We start from the raw sequence: 19,567 nt of genomic DNA, 5'->3' as shown, positions 1-19,567 counted from the left end.
ACTACCAAGCAAAATCTGCGCTCCAAACACCAAATGGCGATCCTTCTGAGCCTGACAGTGTGTCCAAACAGCAGTTTATGACCACATATGGGTTATTAATGTATTCTCGAGAACCCGCTTAACAATTTATGGGGTGTGTGTCTCCATTGGCACAAGCTGGGTACAACCTATTGGTCACTGAAATGGCAATTTTCAATCTGCAACATTCACTGTGCACTAATTTCTGCAACACATTTGTGGGGTCAAAATGCTCACAATACCTCTAGATGAATTTCTTCAGGGATGTAGTTCCCAAAATGGGGTAATTTTTCAGGGCTTTCCAATGTACTGGTACCTGCAATGCAACATGGTGTCAGAAAACGAATTTTGTAAAATCTCCACTCCAAAAACCAAATGGTGCTCCTTCCCTTTAGAGCCTTGCTGTGTGTCCAAATAGCAGTTTATGACTACATGTGGGATATTTCCCTACTCTGGAGAAATTGCTTTACAAATTTTTGATGACTTTTTCTCCTTTATCCCTTGTGAAAATGAAAAAATCAACTTTTTAGTGGAAAAAATGTTGATATTAATTTTTTACGGCCTAATTCCTATAAATTCTGCAAAAGACCTGTGGGGTCTAAATGCTCACTATACCACTAGATAGATTCCTTAGTGTGTGTAGTTTCCCAAATAGGGTCACTTGTTGGGGGTTCCTGCTGTTTTGGCCCCGCAGGGGCTTTTGAAATGTGCCATGGCACCCCAAAACCATTCCAGCTACATTTGAGCTCCAAATGGTGCTCCTTCCCTTTTGAGGCCTGCAGTGTGTCCATGCAGTTTATGACCACTTATGGGGTATTGCCGTATTTGGGAGAAATTGCTTTTCAAATGTTGGGGTGCTTTTTCCTCCGTCATTCCTTGTAAAAATTTTAAATGTCTACGTTTTATCTGAAAAAAATTAGCTTTTCAATTTCATGGCCTAATTCCACTAAATTCGGGGAAAAAAACTGTGTGGTTAAAATGCTCACTATACCCCTAGATAAATTCCTTCAGGGGTGTAGTTTCCCAAATGGGGTCACTTTTGAGGGGTTTCTACTGATTTGATCCCGCAGGGGCTTTGCAAATGTGACATGGCGCTGCAAACCATTGCAGCAAAATTTGAGCTCCAAAAGCCAAATTGTGCTCCTTCCCTTCTGAGCCCTGCCGTGGGACCAAACATAAGTTTATTGCCATTTATAGGGTATTGCTGTGCTCAGAAGAGGTTGTTTTACAAATATGGGGGTGCTTTTTCTCCTTTATTTATTGTGAAAATTGAAAAATCTGAGCCACAACTACATTATATTAGAAAAAAAATGTTGATTTTTATTTTCACGGCCTAATTCCACTAAAGTCAGCAAGAAACCTGTTAGGTCAAAATGCTTGCTATACCCCTCGATAAATTCCTTCAGGGGTGTCGTTTGACAAATTGGGGCATTTTTGAGGGGTTTCTACTAATTTGGTCCCGCAGGGGCTTTGCAAACCATTACAGCAAAATTTGAGCTACAAAAGCCAAATGGTGCTCCTTCCCTTCTGAGCCCTGCCGTGGGTCCAAACAGCAGTTTATTGCCACATATAGGGTATTGCTGTGCTCAGAAGAGATTGCTTTACACATTTTGGGGTGCTTTATCTCCTTTATTTATTGTGAAAATGGAAAAATCTGAGCCACAACTACATTTTATTAGAAAAATATTTTGATTTTGATTTTCACAACCTAATTCCACTAAAGTCAGCAACAAACCTGTGGAGTCAAAATGCTTACTATACCCCGAAATAAATTCCTTGAGGGGTTTAGTTTCCCAAATAGGGTCACTTTTGGGGGTATTCCACTGTTTAGATCCCACAGGGGCTTTGCAAATACGACATGGCACCCAAAAACCATTGCAGCAAAACTTGAGCTCCAAAAGCCAAATGGCGCAACTTCCCTTATGAGCTCTGCCTTGTGTCCAAACAGCAGTTTATTACCACATATGGGGTATTTCCGTAATCAGGAGAAATTGCTTTTTAAATGTTGGGGTGTTTCTTGTCCTTTATGCCTTGTAAAAATGTAACATTTCTACTTTTTATTTGGAAAAAAATGTGATTTTCATGGCCTCATTCCACTAAATTCAGGAAAAAAACTGTGGGGTCAAAATGCCCTCTATACCCCTTGATAAATTCCTTGAGGTGTGTAGTTTTCCAAATGGTGTATTTTTGGGAGTGTTTCCACTGTTTTGGCCCCCCAAGACCTCTTCAAACCTGATATAGTGCCTTTGATATATTCCAATAAAAAGAAAGCCCCAAGATGCTCTAGGTGCTCCTTTGCTTTTGAGGCCTGTGTTTCAGTCTATTAGCACACTAGGGCCACATGAGGGATATTTCTAAAACGGAAGAATCTGGGCAATAAATATTGAGTTGCGTTTTTCTGGTAAAATCCTATGTATTACAGATAAAGAAATTATTAAATATGAATTTATGCAACAAAAAAAAAAAGAAATTTGTACATTTCATCCCTACTTTGCTTTAATTCTTGTGAAAGGGTTAAGAATCTTTCTTAATGCTGTTTTGAATACTTTGAAGGGTCCAGTTTTTAAAATGGGGCATTTATGGGGGTTTGTATTGTATCGGCCCCTCAAGGCCACTTCACAACTGAACTGGTCCCTGAAAAAATAGCCTTTTGAAATATTCTTGAATATGTGAGAAATTGCTGCTAAAGTTCTAAGCCTTGTAACGTCCTAGAAAAAGATAAGACCGTTAAAAAAACAATACCAACATAAAGTAGACATATGGGATATGTGAAATAGTAACTATTTTGTGTAGTATTACTATCTGTTTTACAACCAGATACATTTAAATTTAGAAAAGCGCCAATTTTTGTAAATTTTCTCTAAATTTTGGTGTTTTTCACAAATAAATATTAACTCTATCGACCAAATTTTTTCACTAACATAAAGTACAATATGTCACGAGAAAACAGTCTCAGAATCGTTTGGATAGGTAAAAGCATTCCAAAGTTATTACCACATAAAGTGACACATGTCAAATTTGAAAAAAATCGGCATCTTCTTTAAGGCCAAAAAAGGCTGTGTCCTGAAAGGGTTAAATATTAAATAACACATTTCCCACAAGCTCCTAGTCTAAATCTGGCCTTAGGGTTAAAGCTTTCATTAGGGTGTGGCTAAAAGTAAGGGCATCTGCAGCACTCATTGGGAACATTTATGAAGATTGCAGATCTGGACTACCTTACACTTAATTCCCCTACATGGCACAAACTTTAAGGGTAAACACTGCAAATTTTCTGGAACTAATTAATTACAGAAAATCTGCAGCGTATTACAGTAGCAAAATGGCACCATGGTAGGAAAAATGGCACCATCAAAAACGCACATAAATTGACGTGCGGTTTCTTCAACCGCAGCATATCAATTAATGCTGCGGAATAGCAGCTCTTCCGTTGCGGGTTTTCCCATTGAATTCAATGGAGTGCTTAAACCCGCAACAAAGTGGTGTGTGTTGTGATATTTGTGGTGGAATCACAGTGATTCCGCTGCAAAAATAGCAAGTAAGAAAAAAAAGTTATACTTACCCAGAGCTCCCTGCTTCTTCTCCAGTCCAGCCTCCCTGGATGACGTTGCAGGCCATGTGACTGCTGCAGCCTGTGACTGTCTGTCACATGGCTTGCAACGTCATCCAGGGAGGACGGAGCTGACGTCAGGGGAGGGAGGGGGTAAGTATGTGCGATGATTTACGCAGTGGAATTTACGTCCAAAAAAAACGCACCACAGTGTGGTTTGTTTTTTTTTTGGCGACATTCTCTGCGGTGTTCAGGGTGTATATGCTGCACATCTTGTCACTGCCTATCCGCCCTGAATACGCTGTGTGTGTTCCTACCCTAAAGAGTTCAATTATCATCATATCTTACGTTAAGAATACAGCAAAATGTGCTGTCCTATGCTTACTGCCTTCCTCTTTAGAGCTTTTCACAATTTTGGCTGCGGCTTCTCTCGTGCACCCGACTTTACTTTAACATAAGTCACCCAGTCATCTAGTTTTTTAATAACCCTGGCACACCCACCCTCACCCAAACAGATGCTTCCTCATTCACCTGTTCCCTCAGCTACTCACCCAAACAATCACACCACCAGACACTCCTTTAGGCTAGCTTCACACACACACACACACACACACACACACACACACACACACACACACACAGCGTTTTGTTTAATTTTCAGTGTCATGTTTCGCAGAATTTGCGGATTTTCAATTTCTCAAATATACTACCGCCAGATGTTAGTTTAAAGTCTTTAGTGAAAAGTAAAAAAGTGTACATGAACAGCATTTAGTTTTTTAGTGTTTTTGTGGCATTTTAATCAAAACGCTGCAGTCTAGGGTTTTTTCTTGGCTTCTCTAAAGAACCTCAAGAAAATGCAGGAAAATGCATTTTTGTATAAAATAAAAAAAATCACCAAAAATGCATAAAAAATGAAGTAATTAAATAAGCTTAAAACCAACTACTTATTTACATGTGTTTTTTTTACATCCATTTTAAAACAGAAAAAAAAGTGTGTGAATGAGACTTGACTCACACTTTACCCACATATATGGACAGTATATACACAGCGTTCGAGGTCCTACTGCACAATTTACAGGACTTAAAGGGGGTTTCCCACAAACTAAAATACAGTTAAATGTGTCCATAAATGGCAGTCATACATTTGTGCAATTACATGTAATTTTCTACAATGTACTGTTATAAAGATATATTATTACCATGCCCCTGTCAGAAGTTTTGTTGTGTTACTGGTTGCCCTTGGATCCAACCATAACCCATTCCTCTGGCTATGGTCGGGAAAAGACACATCCCGACCATAGTATGGCTTTGTGGTCGCTTTCAATGTTCTCATGGACGTGCTATATTTTGTTTGCACTTGGGAACTTCCAATTATTCCAGAGTGCTTGGTGTGACTACAAGCCTGTAGGTGCTACTGCACATGCGCTGCAGTAACGCTGTCCAAATCCCCGCCTGCACTCGGGAACTGGCAACTGTTCCCGAGGGCTTCTGCTAAACTTGCATTTCAGCAAGACTGTATGCACCCGGGAACAGGTGACTGTTCCCAAGTGCTTATTCTAAACTTGTATTTCAGCGTGCACTACTGCACATGCGCAGTAGCATCGCTGTAGAAGACTGTATGCACCCGGGAACCGAGTGATTCTAATTTACTATTTCATCGTCTGCTACAAGTACTAGTACTGCAGTAGCATCGCTGTCCAAATCCTAGCCTGCACTTGGGAACAGTCGCCAGTTCCCGGGTGCATACAGTCTTGCTGAAATGCAAGTTTAGCAGAAGCACCCGGGAACAGTTGCCAGTTCCCGAGTGCAGGCGGGGATTTGGACAGCGCTACTGCTGCGCATGTGCAGTAGCAGCTACAGGATTGTAATCACACCAATTCACCCCACCAGGTCCCCCACTGGTCTCGGTCTATTATGATGTGAGGTCAGGTGACAGATCCCCACCCGACCTCAGTCAGAGATAGAGGATCTTCCCCCTTGTGCGCATGTAAATTTTGGTGCATGCACAGTGTAAAGTTTCAGAAGGGATTCTGAGAAATGAAAAAATCTGCCGGACACTACCATCTCTAGTTTTTCTATCACTAACTCTTAATTTTGTAATGTGTCTGCAAAAATGCTGGTCTCTCCGTGATTTGTAGCTCAGTTGTCCAGAAATTACTGACGTGGAGGTTGGTAACCCTGCTCTCCATCACAAACTGCATCCAACTAACCTGTGTGAACCTGACCACAAAACTTGATTTAGTGTTAATGTCATTCTGGATTGTTATACTACGTATGTCTACCATGTATATCCTAAAAATTTAGGAAAAAACTGAAGAAAATGAATAATAGAATGAATATTTTACTTTCTGAGTGAGCGAGACGAAATAATGGAAAATAATGTTTCAAATTTAGTGTCCTTTAAATCTACTTTTTTTAAATTCACATATAAAGTTTTATGTAATATATCAGAATCAAATTGAGATGTGTAAACACCATGTCTACTGTAAATCCAAAAGAACACATTAATTCAATACAGCATTGCGACAGTGAAATCACAAGTTCAATCAAGTAGGACAATGAAAGTTATTGAACATAGAAATGTGATACAAAATAATACCATGCAAAGCAGTATAAAGCGAGCAGGGCATCTGGTAAGTATACACTGCACAAGTACTTATGAACCAGTGTGCAGAGCCGATCTCGGCCTAAGGCATAATATAAAGAATTAACTAGTTAACTAGGAACTCAGTTTCCACAGGTACAAATGTATAATATTCTAACATAAATATTTCAGATAACATTCAGCGGAAGATCAGGACCAATATCTATACAGCATAGAAAGTGAAATTGTATAGTGTATACATGGAATGAAAGAAGGGCGAATAGGATCTGGGCCAAATAGGAGCCTTGTCCATGGTAGTAAACAGATTAAGGGCTCGGGGGCGAATCAAGGATTCTGTTTTCAGAAGAACAGACAGTGGCAGGAGACTGTAGCCATCTGTCCCAAATTTTGGTGAATTTGAGAGGACAGTTTCTATGTTGGAGTAACCACTTCTTGTGAGATAACATACTACCAACAATGGACAGCCATTCTGCAAATGTAGGGGCACGACAGGACAACCAAGTTTTGGCTATGAGCTTTTTGGCATAATATAACGTCTCCACAATAAAAGTAGGGATATGACGTGAGTCATATACCGCAGTGTCAGGAGTGAATAAACAAGTCTTAGGCCCCATGCACACGACCGTGTTCGGTCCGTGATATACGGTCCGCATGTCGGCTGCATGTCCCGGACCGAACACAGTGCAGGGAGTCGGGCTCCTAGCATCACACTTATCTATGACGATAGGGGTCACTGCCTGTCCGCGGAACTACTGTCCCGTACTGTAATCATGTTTTAGTGTGTGACAGTAGTTACGTGGATAGGCAGTGACACCTAGCGTCATAGATAAGTATGATGCTAGGAGCCCGGCTCCCTGTACTTTGTACGGTCCGGGACAAGCGGCCGACATGCGGACCGTATATCACGGACCGAACACGGTCGTGTGCATGAGGCCTTAGGGCACAGCAGGACAGGAGTCTCCATCTTATTGTTCAGAAATTTGATAACCTGATCCCAGAACCTGACTACTTTAGGGCAGGACCACACCAGACGATAAAAGGTACCCGAGGTAAGGGCATTCGTCAGAATATTCAGGACGGAGGCGATACAATCTAGAGGTGGCATAAAATTCCCTTTGTAGTATATAAAATTGTGTGAGTCGCTCATTGTAGCTGGATGATACAGATTTAGGGGTGGAGAGAGCTCTATCCCACTCATCCTCAGTCAATGGACCCACATTACCCTCCCATTTTACCTTCAGTGGGAAGAGCATAGATTCGCTAAACTTGCTGGAAAATTGGCTATAAAGATTGAAAATCAAGTGTTTAACAGGGGGAGAGAGCATAAAGTTGGGAAGTGGAAAGCTCTGGTACTTTATCTCTCCTGGGCCCAACTGAGTCTCAAGAGCATGTTTGATTCTCAAATAGGAGAACAGTTGAGAGGAGTGTAAATTCCTTCTGTAGCGGCGGGAATGTCTTAATGCCGGAGTCAGAATACATGTGAGAGATGATACCAAATATCATTCCCGTGCCAAGGGATATCAAAGGAAAGTTGTAATAGTTCTGGGAGAGCTTTACAGTGCCATAAGGGTGTGTGCCTAGTAAAGCCAGTGGATTAAAACATGTGCTGGGACACATCCCATATCAGTAAGGCCTGGTTCAGGATTGAGTGGTCACGTAAGTTTCCACCGGTATGTCGTCGGCCACAAAACAAAATATGCAAGGGGTGAGTATAATGTGAACTGAATGGTGAAATAAGTAGGGTCTGAACTCTCACACGTTCGGCCACGCCCCATCTCACCAGGTGAGACAACTGACTAGCTATATAGTACCATTTAACACTGGGGAGAGACACACCACTCTCATCCCATCGGGCATATAGACACCGGTTAGCTACTCGGAATCTACCATTATTCCATACAAAAGAAGTGAGAATACTTTTGATATGCTGTAATAAACGGTCTGGAAGGTATATGGGAGACTGCTGAAGAATATACAGGATTTTAGGCATAAGGGTCATTTTAACTTAACTACTCTTGCAGCTGTGGATAGGAGCAATTGATTCCATCTGGCAATCTTGGTGCATAAAAAACAATTAAAGGGGTGATATTTAATGCTTCAAATTCAAAAACAGATCTGTAAATTTGTATACCAAGATATGTAATAGACATTAACCAGAGGAGTGGGGTTGAGATTGCCGATGCAAATAATCCTGTGGGCAGAAGACAATGAGGGAAAGGTAACCTGTTGTAGATATTTAGCGATTTCTGTGGAGGAGGCAGAGATGTGTGAGGAATGTTTCATAATATGGGCAAAAGGCGGACAGTATTACCAGTGGGTCAGAGGACTGGGTACCATCTCAGACTTCAAGCAATGATAATCACCAGGGGTTCCCTATCTCCCTTGGATATACAGGCTAAAAGTTTATCACATTTTTCACCGCGTTCATATGGTTCATATGATTGTTTGGAAAAGAAAGCTTTTTTCTGAGCCTTATTATTTAAAGAGGTGTGGTACAAACCAACCTTGCAAAGCCATTCTGACTTATGATCCCCAGTTGGATCATTGATATATTGGAGTTCAGCTGCCAGAATGTCATTAGCCAGTTGGAGTTTGCTATGCGCCAAACCTCTTTTCAAATCATTAATCGCCAAAGAAAGTGCCCCATGTGCATATGCCTTGAAGGAGTCCCACACAACTAAGGAAGAAGCACTGCCGTCATTGTCAAGAAAAAAGTGATGCCACTTAGTCTGCAAACAGTCAGATGGGGGGGGGGGGATTTTCAGCCAAAAGAGGTTCAATCGCCAGCAATTTTTTTTTTTTGTATAAACTCTTTTTATTGAAGCAGTTACATAGAAATACATTAGTCAATTACAACAACCATAACAGGCAGCATTTATGCCTGGCACATCAATATGTTATGCTTGAGAACAATATCTTCTCTTCATGACATCTAAAATTTTATACCATAGCAATCCGATGTTTAATGTATATAATCAGTCTGTCTTGTATGCTCAACTGCGATATGACAGACAACCAGACACACAAATAAACATATCACTGTGACCGTGACTCATGCAATATTCCTCCCGTACTGTAAGTACTATCAAGTACTAAACGCTCTGTACTATCCCTCTTTTTTTTTGGACTCCCCTCTCTATCAACGAGTCCCACTCATGTTTTCCTTATCCTTGATTACCTAAAGCCTTATCCCTATTCGCTAGCCAAGGTTGCCAGATTTTGAGAAATGAATTCCTGTTTTTATTTTCCCACCCTGCAAGTTCCTCCAGCCGACATATTTGGTGCATTTTGTTCACTAGTTGGTCCAATGATGGGCGGTATTGAGCTCCTCCACAAGGTAGGAATCAATATTTTAGCCGCTGAGATTATGTATGTGGGAAGGTTTTTGGAGGATGGAGAGAACTCTTTTGTGGGTAACTACAGTAAAATCAATTCTTTTGTGAGTAACACTGGATTTGAACAAATTCTTGCAATCAGATTTTCTACTTCTTTCCAGAAGGGTTGGATCTCCCTGCATGACCACCATATGTGGGAAATGCTACCCACTTCCCTCTCACACCTCCAGCATTGATCTGAAGTAGATGCCCGAATCCTGTATAAGTAATCCGGCGTTCTGTACCATCGCGTTAGTAGCTTGTAAGAATTTTCTTGCATTCTAACACATCTAGAAAAACCATGTGAATGGCGCAAAATGTAAGATCTATCCTCTGCATCGAACAAACAACCCAGTTCCCTTTCCCATGCTGGTATAAAACCTGGCGTGTCCTTGCTCATATTTGTTATCAACTGTTTGTATATCTTAGAGAGACACTTTTTAGGGGTCGTATCCCATAAAGTGTAGTTTTCCAACCATGTGGGATCAGATTTGCTTGCAGCTACGGAAGCGAGAAACCTCTTACATGTGTGTGTGAAGTCTATCACTTGTAAGCTTGAAGGGCTACGAATTTTCAGTTCCTCATGTAAGGTATGAAGTGTAGGTGGGCCCAATGAGTCAAAAACTCTTTCTATCTTTAAGGACCTCAAATGAGACCAAGAATCAGGAACCTTAGAGTAAGTGGGGTTCACCAAACATGGAAGTACAGAGAGTGGCGCTAACATTGAGAACTTACTGTCACGTAGATGTAGTGCCGAGGAAGTGTGGCATACCTTAAGCATCCCCCATGTCATATCACTCACTACCGATGTTCTGGCAGGAAGCGTATTTCCGACCCAAAAAGCAGAAGCCTGATTGTGTATCAATAACCCCTTCTCTATAGCTACATGTGGCAATCCCCCTTCAGCCTTTGCCAGTTGTGTCCATCTCCCCAATTGTATTGCATTGTAATACGAAATTAGGTCTGGCAATGCCAATCCTCCTTCAGTTTTTTTCCTTATCAATTGCTGATATGCGATTCTAGGCCTTTTATTATTCCACATAAATTCCGTGAATAAGCGTCTAAATTTTAGGAAATAATACTTCGGAATGTCGATTGGCAAAGTCTGAAACAGGTATAAAACTTGTGGTAGAATGAATGTAGTAAGGAGATTTTTGCGTCCTATCCACGACATATATGGGATGCGTAGTTTGTTCAAGTAATTTTTAATTTTGTAGTACAATGGGTCGTAATTCCTGGCAAAAAGCAAGTTAGGGCTAGCCGTGAGTTTCAGTCCTAAATATTGCAGTTCGGATTTTTGCCATTTAAAAGGTGAACATGAGCTAATTGTCAATAAAATATTGTTAGGTAAGGTTATATTTAATGCTTCTGACTTCTCATAATTGATCTTGAAATTTGAAATCCAACCGAATTCTTCAAAAATTTGTATGAGGTTTGGGAGGGCCACTACAGGGTTTGTTATGAGGACCAATAAATCATCCGCATATGCAGCTGTTTTGTGCTCGAATTGTCCTACCTTCAGGCCTTTAATAGAGGGAGTTGGTCTAATTTTACCATTACCAAAACGAATAACGTGGGGGACAGAGGGCAGCCTTGCCTTGTTCCATTTTGAATAGGGAAAGGATCTGAAAAGGTGCCGTTCACCTGTATTCTTGCTGTAGGATTTTGATATAAGGAGAAAATCATGTCTATAAGTGTTTGGGGGACGCCAAATTTAGTAAGAGCAGCTTTCAGGAATACCCAATCTATGCGATCGAAGGCCTTCTCCGCGTCTGTCCCTAGTAAGATCAAGGGAATTTTGTGTTGTCTAGCGTGATATATAGCATGAACCGTTCTTATGGTATTAAATTTCCCTTTCTCTCCCTGGAACAAATCCCACCTGTTCCGCTCCAACCAATTTAGTAAGGTAACCATTAATGCGTGTTGACAAAATTTTTGCCCACCATTTCAGGTCCGAATTTAATAGAGAAATAGGCCTGTAACTGCTGCACCTTTCTAGATCCTTCCCCTCTTTTGGTAGAATAGTAATGTTGGCCTCTAAAGCTTGTTTAGGGAAGGTAGCTCCATTCAGCAGGGCATTACATAGTGACAAAAAGTACGGCATTAATGTATTTTTAAATTTTTTATAATAAATTATGGGCAGACCATCCGGCCCAGGGCTTTTCCCATTTGGTATGGACATCAGAATCTTTTCAATTTCAGACATAGTGAAAGGAACCACCAGCGAGGCTCGTTCTTCTTCTGACAAGGAGGGCGCTTCAATAGATGTTAAGAATTTTTGTATGGCGTCCGCCTGTGGGGTCCTACTGGCCTGTATAGGATCCTTTTTAATATTATACAATTCCAAATAATAATTCCTAAATTCCCTGGCAATTAAATCTGTTGTGGTGAGTTTATTCCCTTCCTTGTTTTGGATGGATGAAATGAACGTTTTCCCTCTTTGCTTTTTAATGAGGTTTGACATTATTTTGTTCCCCTTGTCCCCGTGTGCATAAGTTTTATACTTTAATAGTTGAAGGGTTTTCGCCGATTTTACATTAAGGATATTCTTTAATTCCTGCCTAAGGTGTCGTAATTCAGCTTGCGCTGACTCCAACTGTGCACATTTGTGTATATTTTCCAGTGAGGAGATTTTACCCAACACCTGGTTGATAGTTTTCATCCGTTCTTTCTTAACTCTAGACCCCAAAGCAATGAGTTCCCCTCTTATAACAGCTTTATGTGTCTCCCATAGTATAGGCTGAGAGATAAGAGTATCATCATTAACCACAAAAAATTCCTTCAACCGGAGTTCTAAGGCGTCAAAATCTTTTACATTTTCTAGTAAAGTGTCATTTAGCCTCCAGTTCCACCCTCTCATAGGGAGGTCTGTTAACTTAATTTTGATAAAGATCGGTGCATGGTCTGAAATGGTAATGTTACCGATTCCGGAAGATGTGACCGCCGGCAAGAAACGTTCTGAAATTAGCAAATGGTCTAAGCGTTGATATGACTTATGTGGGGCTGAATAAAAGGAATAATCCCGGTCGGACGGATGATGTACTCTCCACACATCGATCAATTTTAACCTGGTTAACAGCATTTTTAATCTTCTGCGGGTCTTATGGGTAATATGTGATGCTTTGGATGTGGAATCTAAGTTCGGATCTAAGACCATGTTAAAGTCCCCTCCTACTATAACCATTCCTTCAAAGAAGGGCTGAAGTGAATGCAATATCTTCGTCAACCACTGCGCCTGTCTCACATTTGGTCCATAAAGATTAACTAATGTAATTTTCGTGTTCAAAATAGTTCCTTTGAGAAATATATAACGACCACTAGGATCACTTTGTGTGGCTTCATGAACAAAGGGTATTGTGTCTCGTATAGCTATTGAAACCCCCCTCGAGGCACTATTATAAGAACAGTGAAACCATTTGTCATAAGGCTTAGTAGGAAGTGAAGGGAGCTTATTTGATTTAAAGTGTGTTTCTTGTAAGAAAATGAGATCAGCACTTTCTCTTCTCAACATGTTGAAAATCTGACTTCGTTTCTGTGGGACGTTCATGCCTTTAACATTAAATGATAAAGTTTTAAGCGAAGCCATAATGAAGTAATACAGTGAGACAGACGCAGTGATGTCTGAGCACAGTCACGGTGTAAACATAAAAACTTAAACTATATACATATATTCCTGTGGAACTATCCACCCCGCAGCGAAGAGACCCCAGAGGAAGGGCAGAAAAAATTCCCGCACATCCTCTAGTATCCACAAATGCCATCAATATCTCCATCCCGGAGAAAGCACCTGGATAAGGGTGGGGGTGAGGGGGAGGAGGGGGAGACTGGAACGCCAGAAAACAAGGTTCCACCTCCAGAAACTGTATTATCCACTTTAAGCTCATCGACAATACTAAAGTAAGAATGGGCTGTCCTCTCCGTCCAGCTCACTATATTAGTGTAAACCAGTATATCCATATTGCATCTCATTTTATCACAGTATAATCATTCCTAACAGCTTAACAATGTTCAACACTGTCCAATCGTGAGCAAATATACTATAGCAATATCTAATACCACTGTATCTACCCCTATATAGCAGACAATAGTATACATATTATATGAGGACATTTGAAATAGACCATTTACATATGTAATATAAGGCACAAAGGGATCTGCTACTTTAAACAAAAGCATTTCAGTAAACACTCACGCACTCCCTAGAATTCACCACTTATGTAGTGATGGAAAATATTTTCATCGTCCATGATGATCATTTCAATCAGCCAAAGCTGGCATTGGGTGTTTCCGATATCGCGGAGACTTCATCCTGGACGCCACCTGCCATCCTGTTGGCGACTGTAAGTATGGGAGTTCTGGTATATCCGAAGTTGCTTGTACAGGCAGCCATGATGGGATGTCAAGCGGTGAAATTCCAAACTTTTCCCAGAGTTTAGGGAGGTCATCTGGGGAACGAATGATGCATTGTCGCCCTTCTATCATGGTCGCTAAACCGAACGGGAATAACCACCGCACCGGCAATTTCTTGACACGAAGCATGTCTGTCACTGGCTTTAAGATCCTCCTTTTAGCCAAGGTACTGGGTGCTATATCTTGAAAAAAGAGTACTTGTGACCCTTCATACAGATACTCCTGTCGTTCCCTCGCCGTTTCAGCAGGCTTGATGTGTCTAGGAAACTCAGCAGGCCGCAAATCACATCCCTCGGCAGTTCGTTCGGCGCAGGCTTTGGTCTTAGCGCTCTGTGTACCCTCTCCACCACCATCTTGTCGGCTCTCTCTTGACCCACGAGGTCAGCAAAGATCTGTGTGATTACTTGGGGCAATGTGTCTCCTGTTACTGCTTCAGGGAGGCCCCGCACTCTGATATTCCGGCGGCGGCTTCGATTTTCCTGGTCCTCAATCATCAAATGAGCGTTATTTATGTGAGTCTGATGTGAGGCAAGCATATTGGAAACGACAGCACTGTGGCTTAAAATAGAGGTTTGTGTTTCTTCTAGGGATTCCACCCTTTGCCCAATCTGTTTAATATCCCCTTTTATATCCGCCAACTCTTTCATTACAGGGGTGATTGCTTGTGTCAGTACCTTTTTAAAGTAGTAACGTGATAACGTGTCTCTGTCCCTCACCGGCTCTGAACAGGCTGCAGAGCTATCTTCCTCTGAGTCATCATCTCCAGCCTCGTCTGCATGCTGTGCCGGCGCCATTTTTTCCCGGGCCGCAGGAGAGGAAAGTTTTTTCTTCAGTTATTTGTCCATTTCGGACTGACTTTTTCCCTGTTTTGCAGGACCGGGTGAGTCTCTGCTCTTGTCCCTTGATGTTCTCACCATTTTGGTTGGATATATCGTCTATAAAGCTGTAGTTTCCGAAGGTGAAGCGAGGAGCTCAAGAATTAAGCTGCCATCACGATGCGTCGTAACTCCGCCCCCCGCCAGCAATTTTTTTAGGGTGTATATTTGGGAGTTTAATACATAGACAGCCAGGGGAGTGATCTGAAATAGACCTGGAAAGATACTCCGCAAAGTCTGTGTGATATGCATTTTAAAAACAAACATGTAAAAAACAGGTAAAAACAAGTCCCCTCCCCCCATCCTACTATCATGCACGCAGGCATGAAGTCTTAGATTCCTTAAACCAAAAGTAGTTGCATCAACAGTAGCACAAACTATGGGAAGTAACTACCAAATAGCATTTGAAAGAAGGGTGCAAATGTGCAACCCCCCCCCCTCCAGTAGAATAAGGATACTGAAAAATGAAGGTGTCCATACGGTGAACGAATGATCCTCAGTTCCATAATAGAATGTCAGAGACTAGAAGTAGACCAGGAGCTTGGAACTGCAGGGCTTCCTGAGGAGTAGTGAAGAAATGTGATCTGCCATTCGCCAAAACTTTTAGCCACGCAGAGTACATAATAGCGTACTTGAGATCAAGTTCCTTGAGCTTCTTTTTGGCAGTGAGGAATAGAGCTCTTTCTTCTGAACCACAATGGAGAAGTCAAGACAAACTGAAATCTGCGAGTTGGCATATGGAATTGATCCTTTTTCTCTTCTGAGTTTAAAGAGGCTTTGTCACCAGTTTAATACTTCTCTATCTCCTACCTAATCTAATAAACGCTTTGATGTAGATAATTACTGTTTTTGTTTTTTTTTTAATTTTCTTAGTGACAAAGTTCGGATAATTTTTACAATTATGCAAATTTTCTGTAAAAGCCAAACTGGGCGTTTTTTTTTTTCGTTTCACCAAGTGGGTGTTGTAAAGAAAAGTGTATGATGCTGACCAATCAGCGTCATACACTTCTCTTCATTCATGCTGTGACATCACTTACTCCCGCAGTTCCTTCACCGGAGCGATGGGAGAATGACCAGACAATGGCTCCAGCCATGCCAGGACTGCTGCTGAGGAGGATAATCGTCCTGGCACGGCTTGAGCCGATGACTGGTCATTCTCCCACCGCTTACAGTTTTTCGTTATTATTATTAATATTATTATCATTATTATTAATGTTGTTATTATTATAATTATTCAAATATGTAGAATGAATAATGATTCTAAAGTGTGGATCTTGTGACTCCCCAGCATGTGCTATGGCTAAATACTATTATGCCCCAAGGGTGTCATAATATTACTGAAACTTGACACTAGGGTCAAAATTATATCACTGGGACCTCTGTTCCAAATATATTATTTGTTAATACAGTATGAATGTATGTAATTATGATTTTTATTTTTTTTTAAATTAGGAATAATTCGAGTTGCTTCACAAATTGACAGAGAAACTAAGGATCAATATGATGTTATAGTACAAGCCAAAGATATGATTGGTAATGCAGGCGCATTATCAACCATAACAACTGTAATAATTAATGTATTGGATGTCAATGACAATGCACCGAAATTTCAACAAAGTAAGCAAAATTCTCCATTTAATGTTTATCTCTAAGAAAATGTTTTAATGCTATTCATGTCATGTTAAATAAAGCATATTGAGGCAATTTTATCTGCATTGTCTCATGAAAAGTTTTGGCAATTTTTTGAATATTTTTTTGGACATGATAAACATCACTAATACTATATATGTATTAAACAGACACTAGAAATGTGTCATTGATGTCCTTGCTTTGATTTTGAAGTTTTTTATTATTATTTTTTATTTCCACAAGGGGACTAAACCAGTATAAAACTGAAAGGCAGTCTATTAGGCCCTTCCTGTTATGGTTCCCTTTGTCCTCCAATTGCCAACCCAACTGATACATACCTGTCAGTTTTTCACTGACCGGCAATAAGTCATTTGAATACATATAGCAGGTTTCACGCTTCCCAGAAGCCTATATATGTATAAAGTAGGTAGGTTAATCAGGTGTCCACAAACATTTGGCCAGATACTATATATTCATGATCATCTGATAAATAAGATATTATAAAGTCATAAAAAAGAATTCAACATTGTAGAGACCAAAAATAAAATGCTAATAGAATGTCAGCTTTTGGCCTTCATATTTCAGAATATTTTCAAATTCTCACGCCAGAAACAAATGTTAGTTTATCAGACTTTATAATACTATAAACATAAGATATATATCTTCTGATATTTACCAGATGTTTAGCTAAGCAAATAATAATAACAATAATGAATGTAATGTAATACACATCAATTGCGAATGTACTTTAAAAACAAATGTTTCATGGAAGTTCACTCTATTTTTCAGAGTCATACGAGATGTCAATTATAGAATCAGCGACTGTCGGAGAGATTGTTGGAGCAGTTTTGGCTGATGACATTGATATTGGAAAAAATGCAGAAATGACTTATTCAATAGAAGAAAGGGGAGATTACAATATGTTTAATATAAGTACAGATAGTTTGACACAAGAAGGAATAATTACACTAAACAAGGTAATTAATTTTGTTGTACTGTGCCATATTGACTGATTGATTTTCAGAAATGAATGGTGTTATCCCATCAGGGCAACCCTTTTCCATATACCCTATTAGTAGTTCATACCCATTATGGATGTCATAGATGGAGGCTCTTCAGCATCCCCCTCTAAAAAGACAGAGTGGAGAGCTACCCGAAAGGGCAGCCCTTGTTCTGGAGAATTCTGTACAAGGCTGCCATTTATTTGTGTAAAAATGTGTGATAACTTCCTGTCTTCTGTATCACCTAATCGCCCACATTTCGTCATTCAGAAAAGAGATGTCCTGATTGGCAACCCTTTAAATAACCTTTATGCTGCAAAGCTATGAAATAATGTGCACAAAAAAACCTTTATAAAGCTAAAGTACTTCATTTTTATAGTACACAAGACTGAACCTAATTACATTTAACAAGCTAGAGGGTGGATCAGTGTATAGTTATAAATAGATCCTATTTTAATTTATGCCGATGTGTTATTCTTTTTTTAGAAAATTTTTAAAATGTTAACAGTAGGGATATTTTAACTCTACAGCCAAATATTACAAAAGTACTTTACACAGTTCCCTTTTATGTTACAAGCCAGCAAAGCTATAGGATATTGGGTTAACTCTAGTTACACATTAATTTTTGTGTTTGAATTAAGTTAAAGATGTTGTTTGGGAGTTTAAAACATTAGCTTGACAGTGGGAAATGTGATAAATTAAAAGAAATATTAAATTTGAATGTTTTAAATTCTCCTGCGCTTCAGCAGCGATGGTCCGGTGGTATCCACCGACTTTGTTTACTTTGCTGCAGTGATGATGTGCCCTACATTGGCGTGGCCGCTGCAGCACAATCACGGGCCTTAACCATGATGCTTGCATGTACAGCACGCGGATGCTGAGGCCGGTGATTGGCTGCAGCGGTCACGTGGATGTGTGTGATGTCATCACTGCAGGACCAGCAAACAAAGACCAGTGGGAGCCATTGAAGCATCAGCACTGGAGTGGCGGGGGATTTATCATCTGAGTATTTATTTTTTTATCCTATTTCCTACAATGGCAATTTTTTTTTAAAACCCTTTTAAGATCCATTTTAATCCTAAACTCTAGATATATCATGTAATTCAAAGTATAAAAGCTTAGTTTTCTTAATCTCTCCATCACTGTTGAAGGGCAATATACATTCATACAACATCTTCAAAACTAAATATTACATTACTGAAATGTTTAATATTTTATTTAGATAGAACATCTTTTTTTTATACCTGCAACATGTTTAGCTTGTTGACTTTGAAAGCAGAAGTAGAAGATACAATATTCAAGTAAGAGCTGAAAACAAATATAAGCCTGAACTGTTCGATACAGCAACCATAAGAATCTACGTTGTTGATGTTGATGAACCTCCGGTGTTTCTTGAAAAAGAATACTTCATGAAAATTACTGAAAATGCCACAATTGGTTCATATGTTGGTTCTGTGACTGCAAAAGACCCTGACAGCACTGATGCTATGATAAGGTGAAAGCATCTGTAAAATGGCAAAAATGTTAGCATATCTAAGATGATAATGATATTAGATATATATATAGACACAAATAAACACGTGCACACAAACAGAAGAAATATACACATATACATACATACATACATGCACAAATACACATCTACAAACAAATATATACACAATATATTGGTCAGTATTTTGCAACAGTATTTGTAAGCCAAAACCAGGAGTGGAAACTACACAGAGAAAAAGTGTAATGGAAAGAGTGGCTGACGGGGTATAACATCAAAACTCCAGCGCTAAATCTTTGTGTGTTATCATAACAATAATTGTCTCGTGAGGTACCTGCGGGTTACACTGCAGGTGAAACGCGTAGAGACAACAGTACATCCGTTTGAATGTTACTATTAGAGTAGAAATACTAGGGATTCGATTGGATATGTTACTGTTGGAACTGAGTAGAAACACTGCTGGTTACCTATATTAGGATTATTATTGGTATCTAATAAAATTCAGACAAGTATCCCAAACCAGTCCTTCAGGTGGAGATTGAATTAAGTTATAGCAAACTTATTTTAATGTATATTTAATCAAATTAAACTCTTAGAGAAACATTATTTATCCACA

General features: G+C 39.9%; 1 protein-coding gene across 1 annotated transcript in view; it reads left to right on the top strand.

Annotated features, from left to right (window-relative positions):
* The window catches only part of LOC142652705 (cadherin-19-like), a 179,574-nt gene that overhangs the window by 121,248 nt on the left and 38,759 nt on the right, over positions 1–19,567 (top strand). The window contains exons 5-7 of the mRNA XM_075828377.1: positions 16,282–16,446; positions 17,248–17,435; positions 18,719–18,954. Of these exons, the coding sequence (XP_075684492.1) occupies positions 16,282–16,446; positions 17,248–17,435; positions 18,719–18,954 (589 nt within the window). The remainder of the gene's footprint in view (positions 1–16,281; positions 16,447–17,247; positions 17,436–18,718; positions 18,955–19,567) is intronic.

The sequence above is a fragment of the Rhinoderma darwinii genome, chromosome 5 (genome assembly GCF_050947455.1).
Source record: "Rhinoderma darwinii isolate aRhiDar2 chromosome 5, aRhiDar2.hap1, whole genome shotgun sequence".
In the NCBI taxonomy this organism is placed as follows: Eukaryota; Metazoa; Chordata; class Amphibia; order Anura; family Rhinodermatidae; genus Rhinoderma; species Rhinoderma darwinii.
The sequence above is the reverse complement of the archived record's forward strand: the minus strand, read 5'-3'. Positions and strand labels throughout refer to the sequence as shown.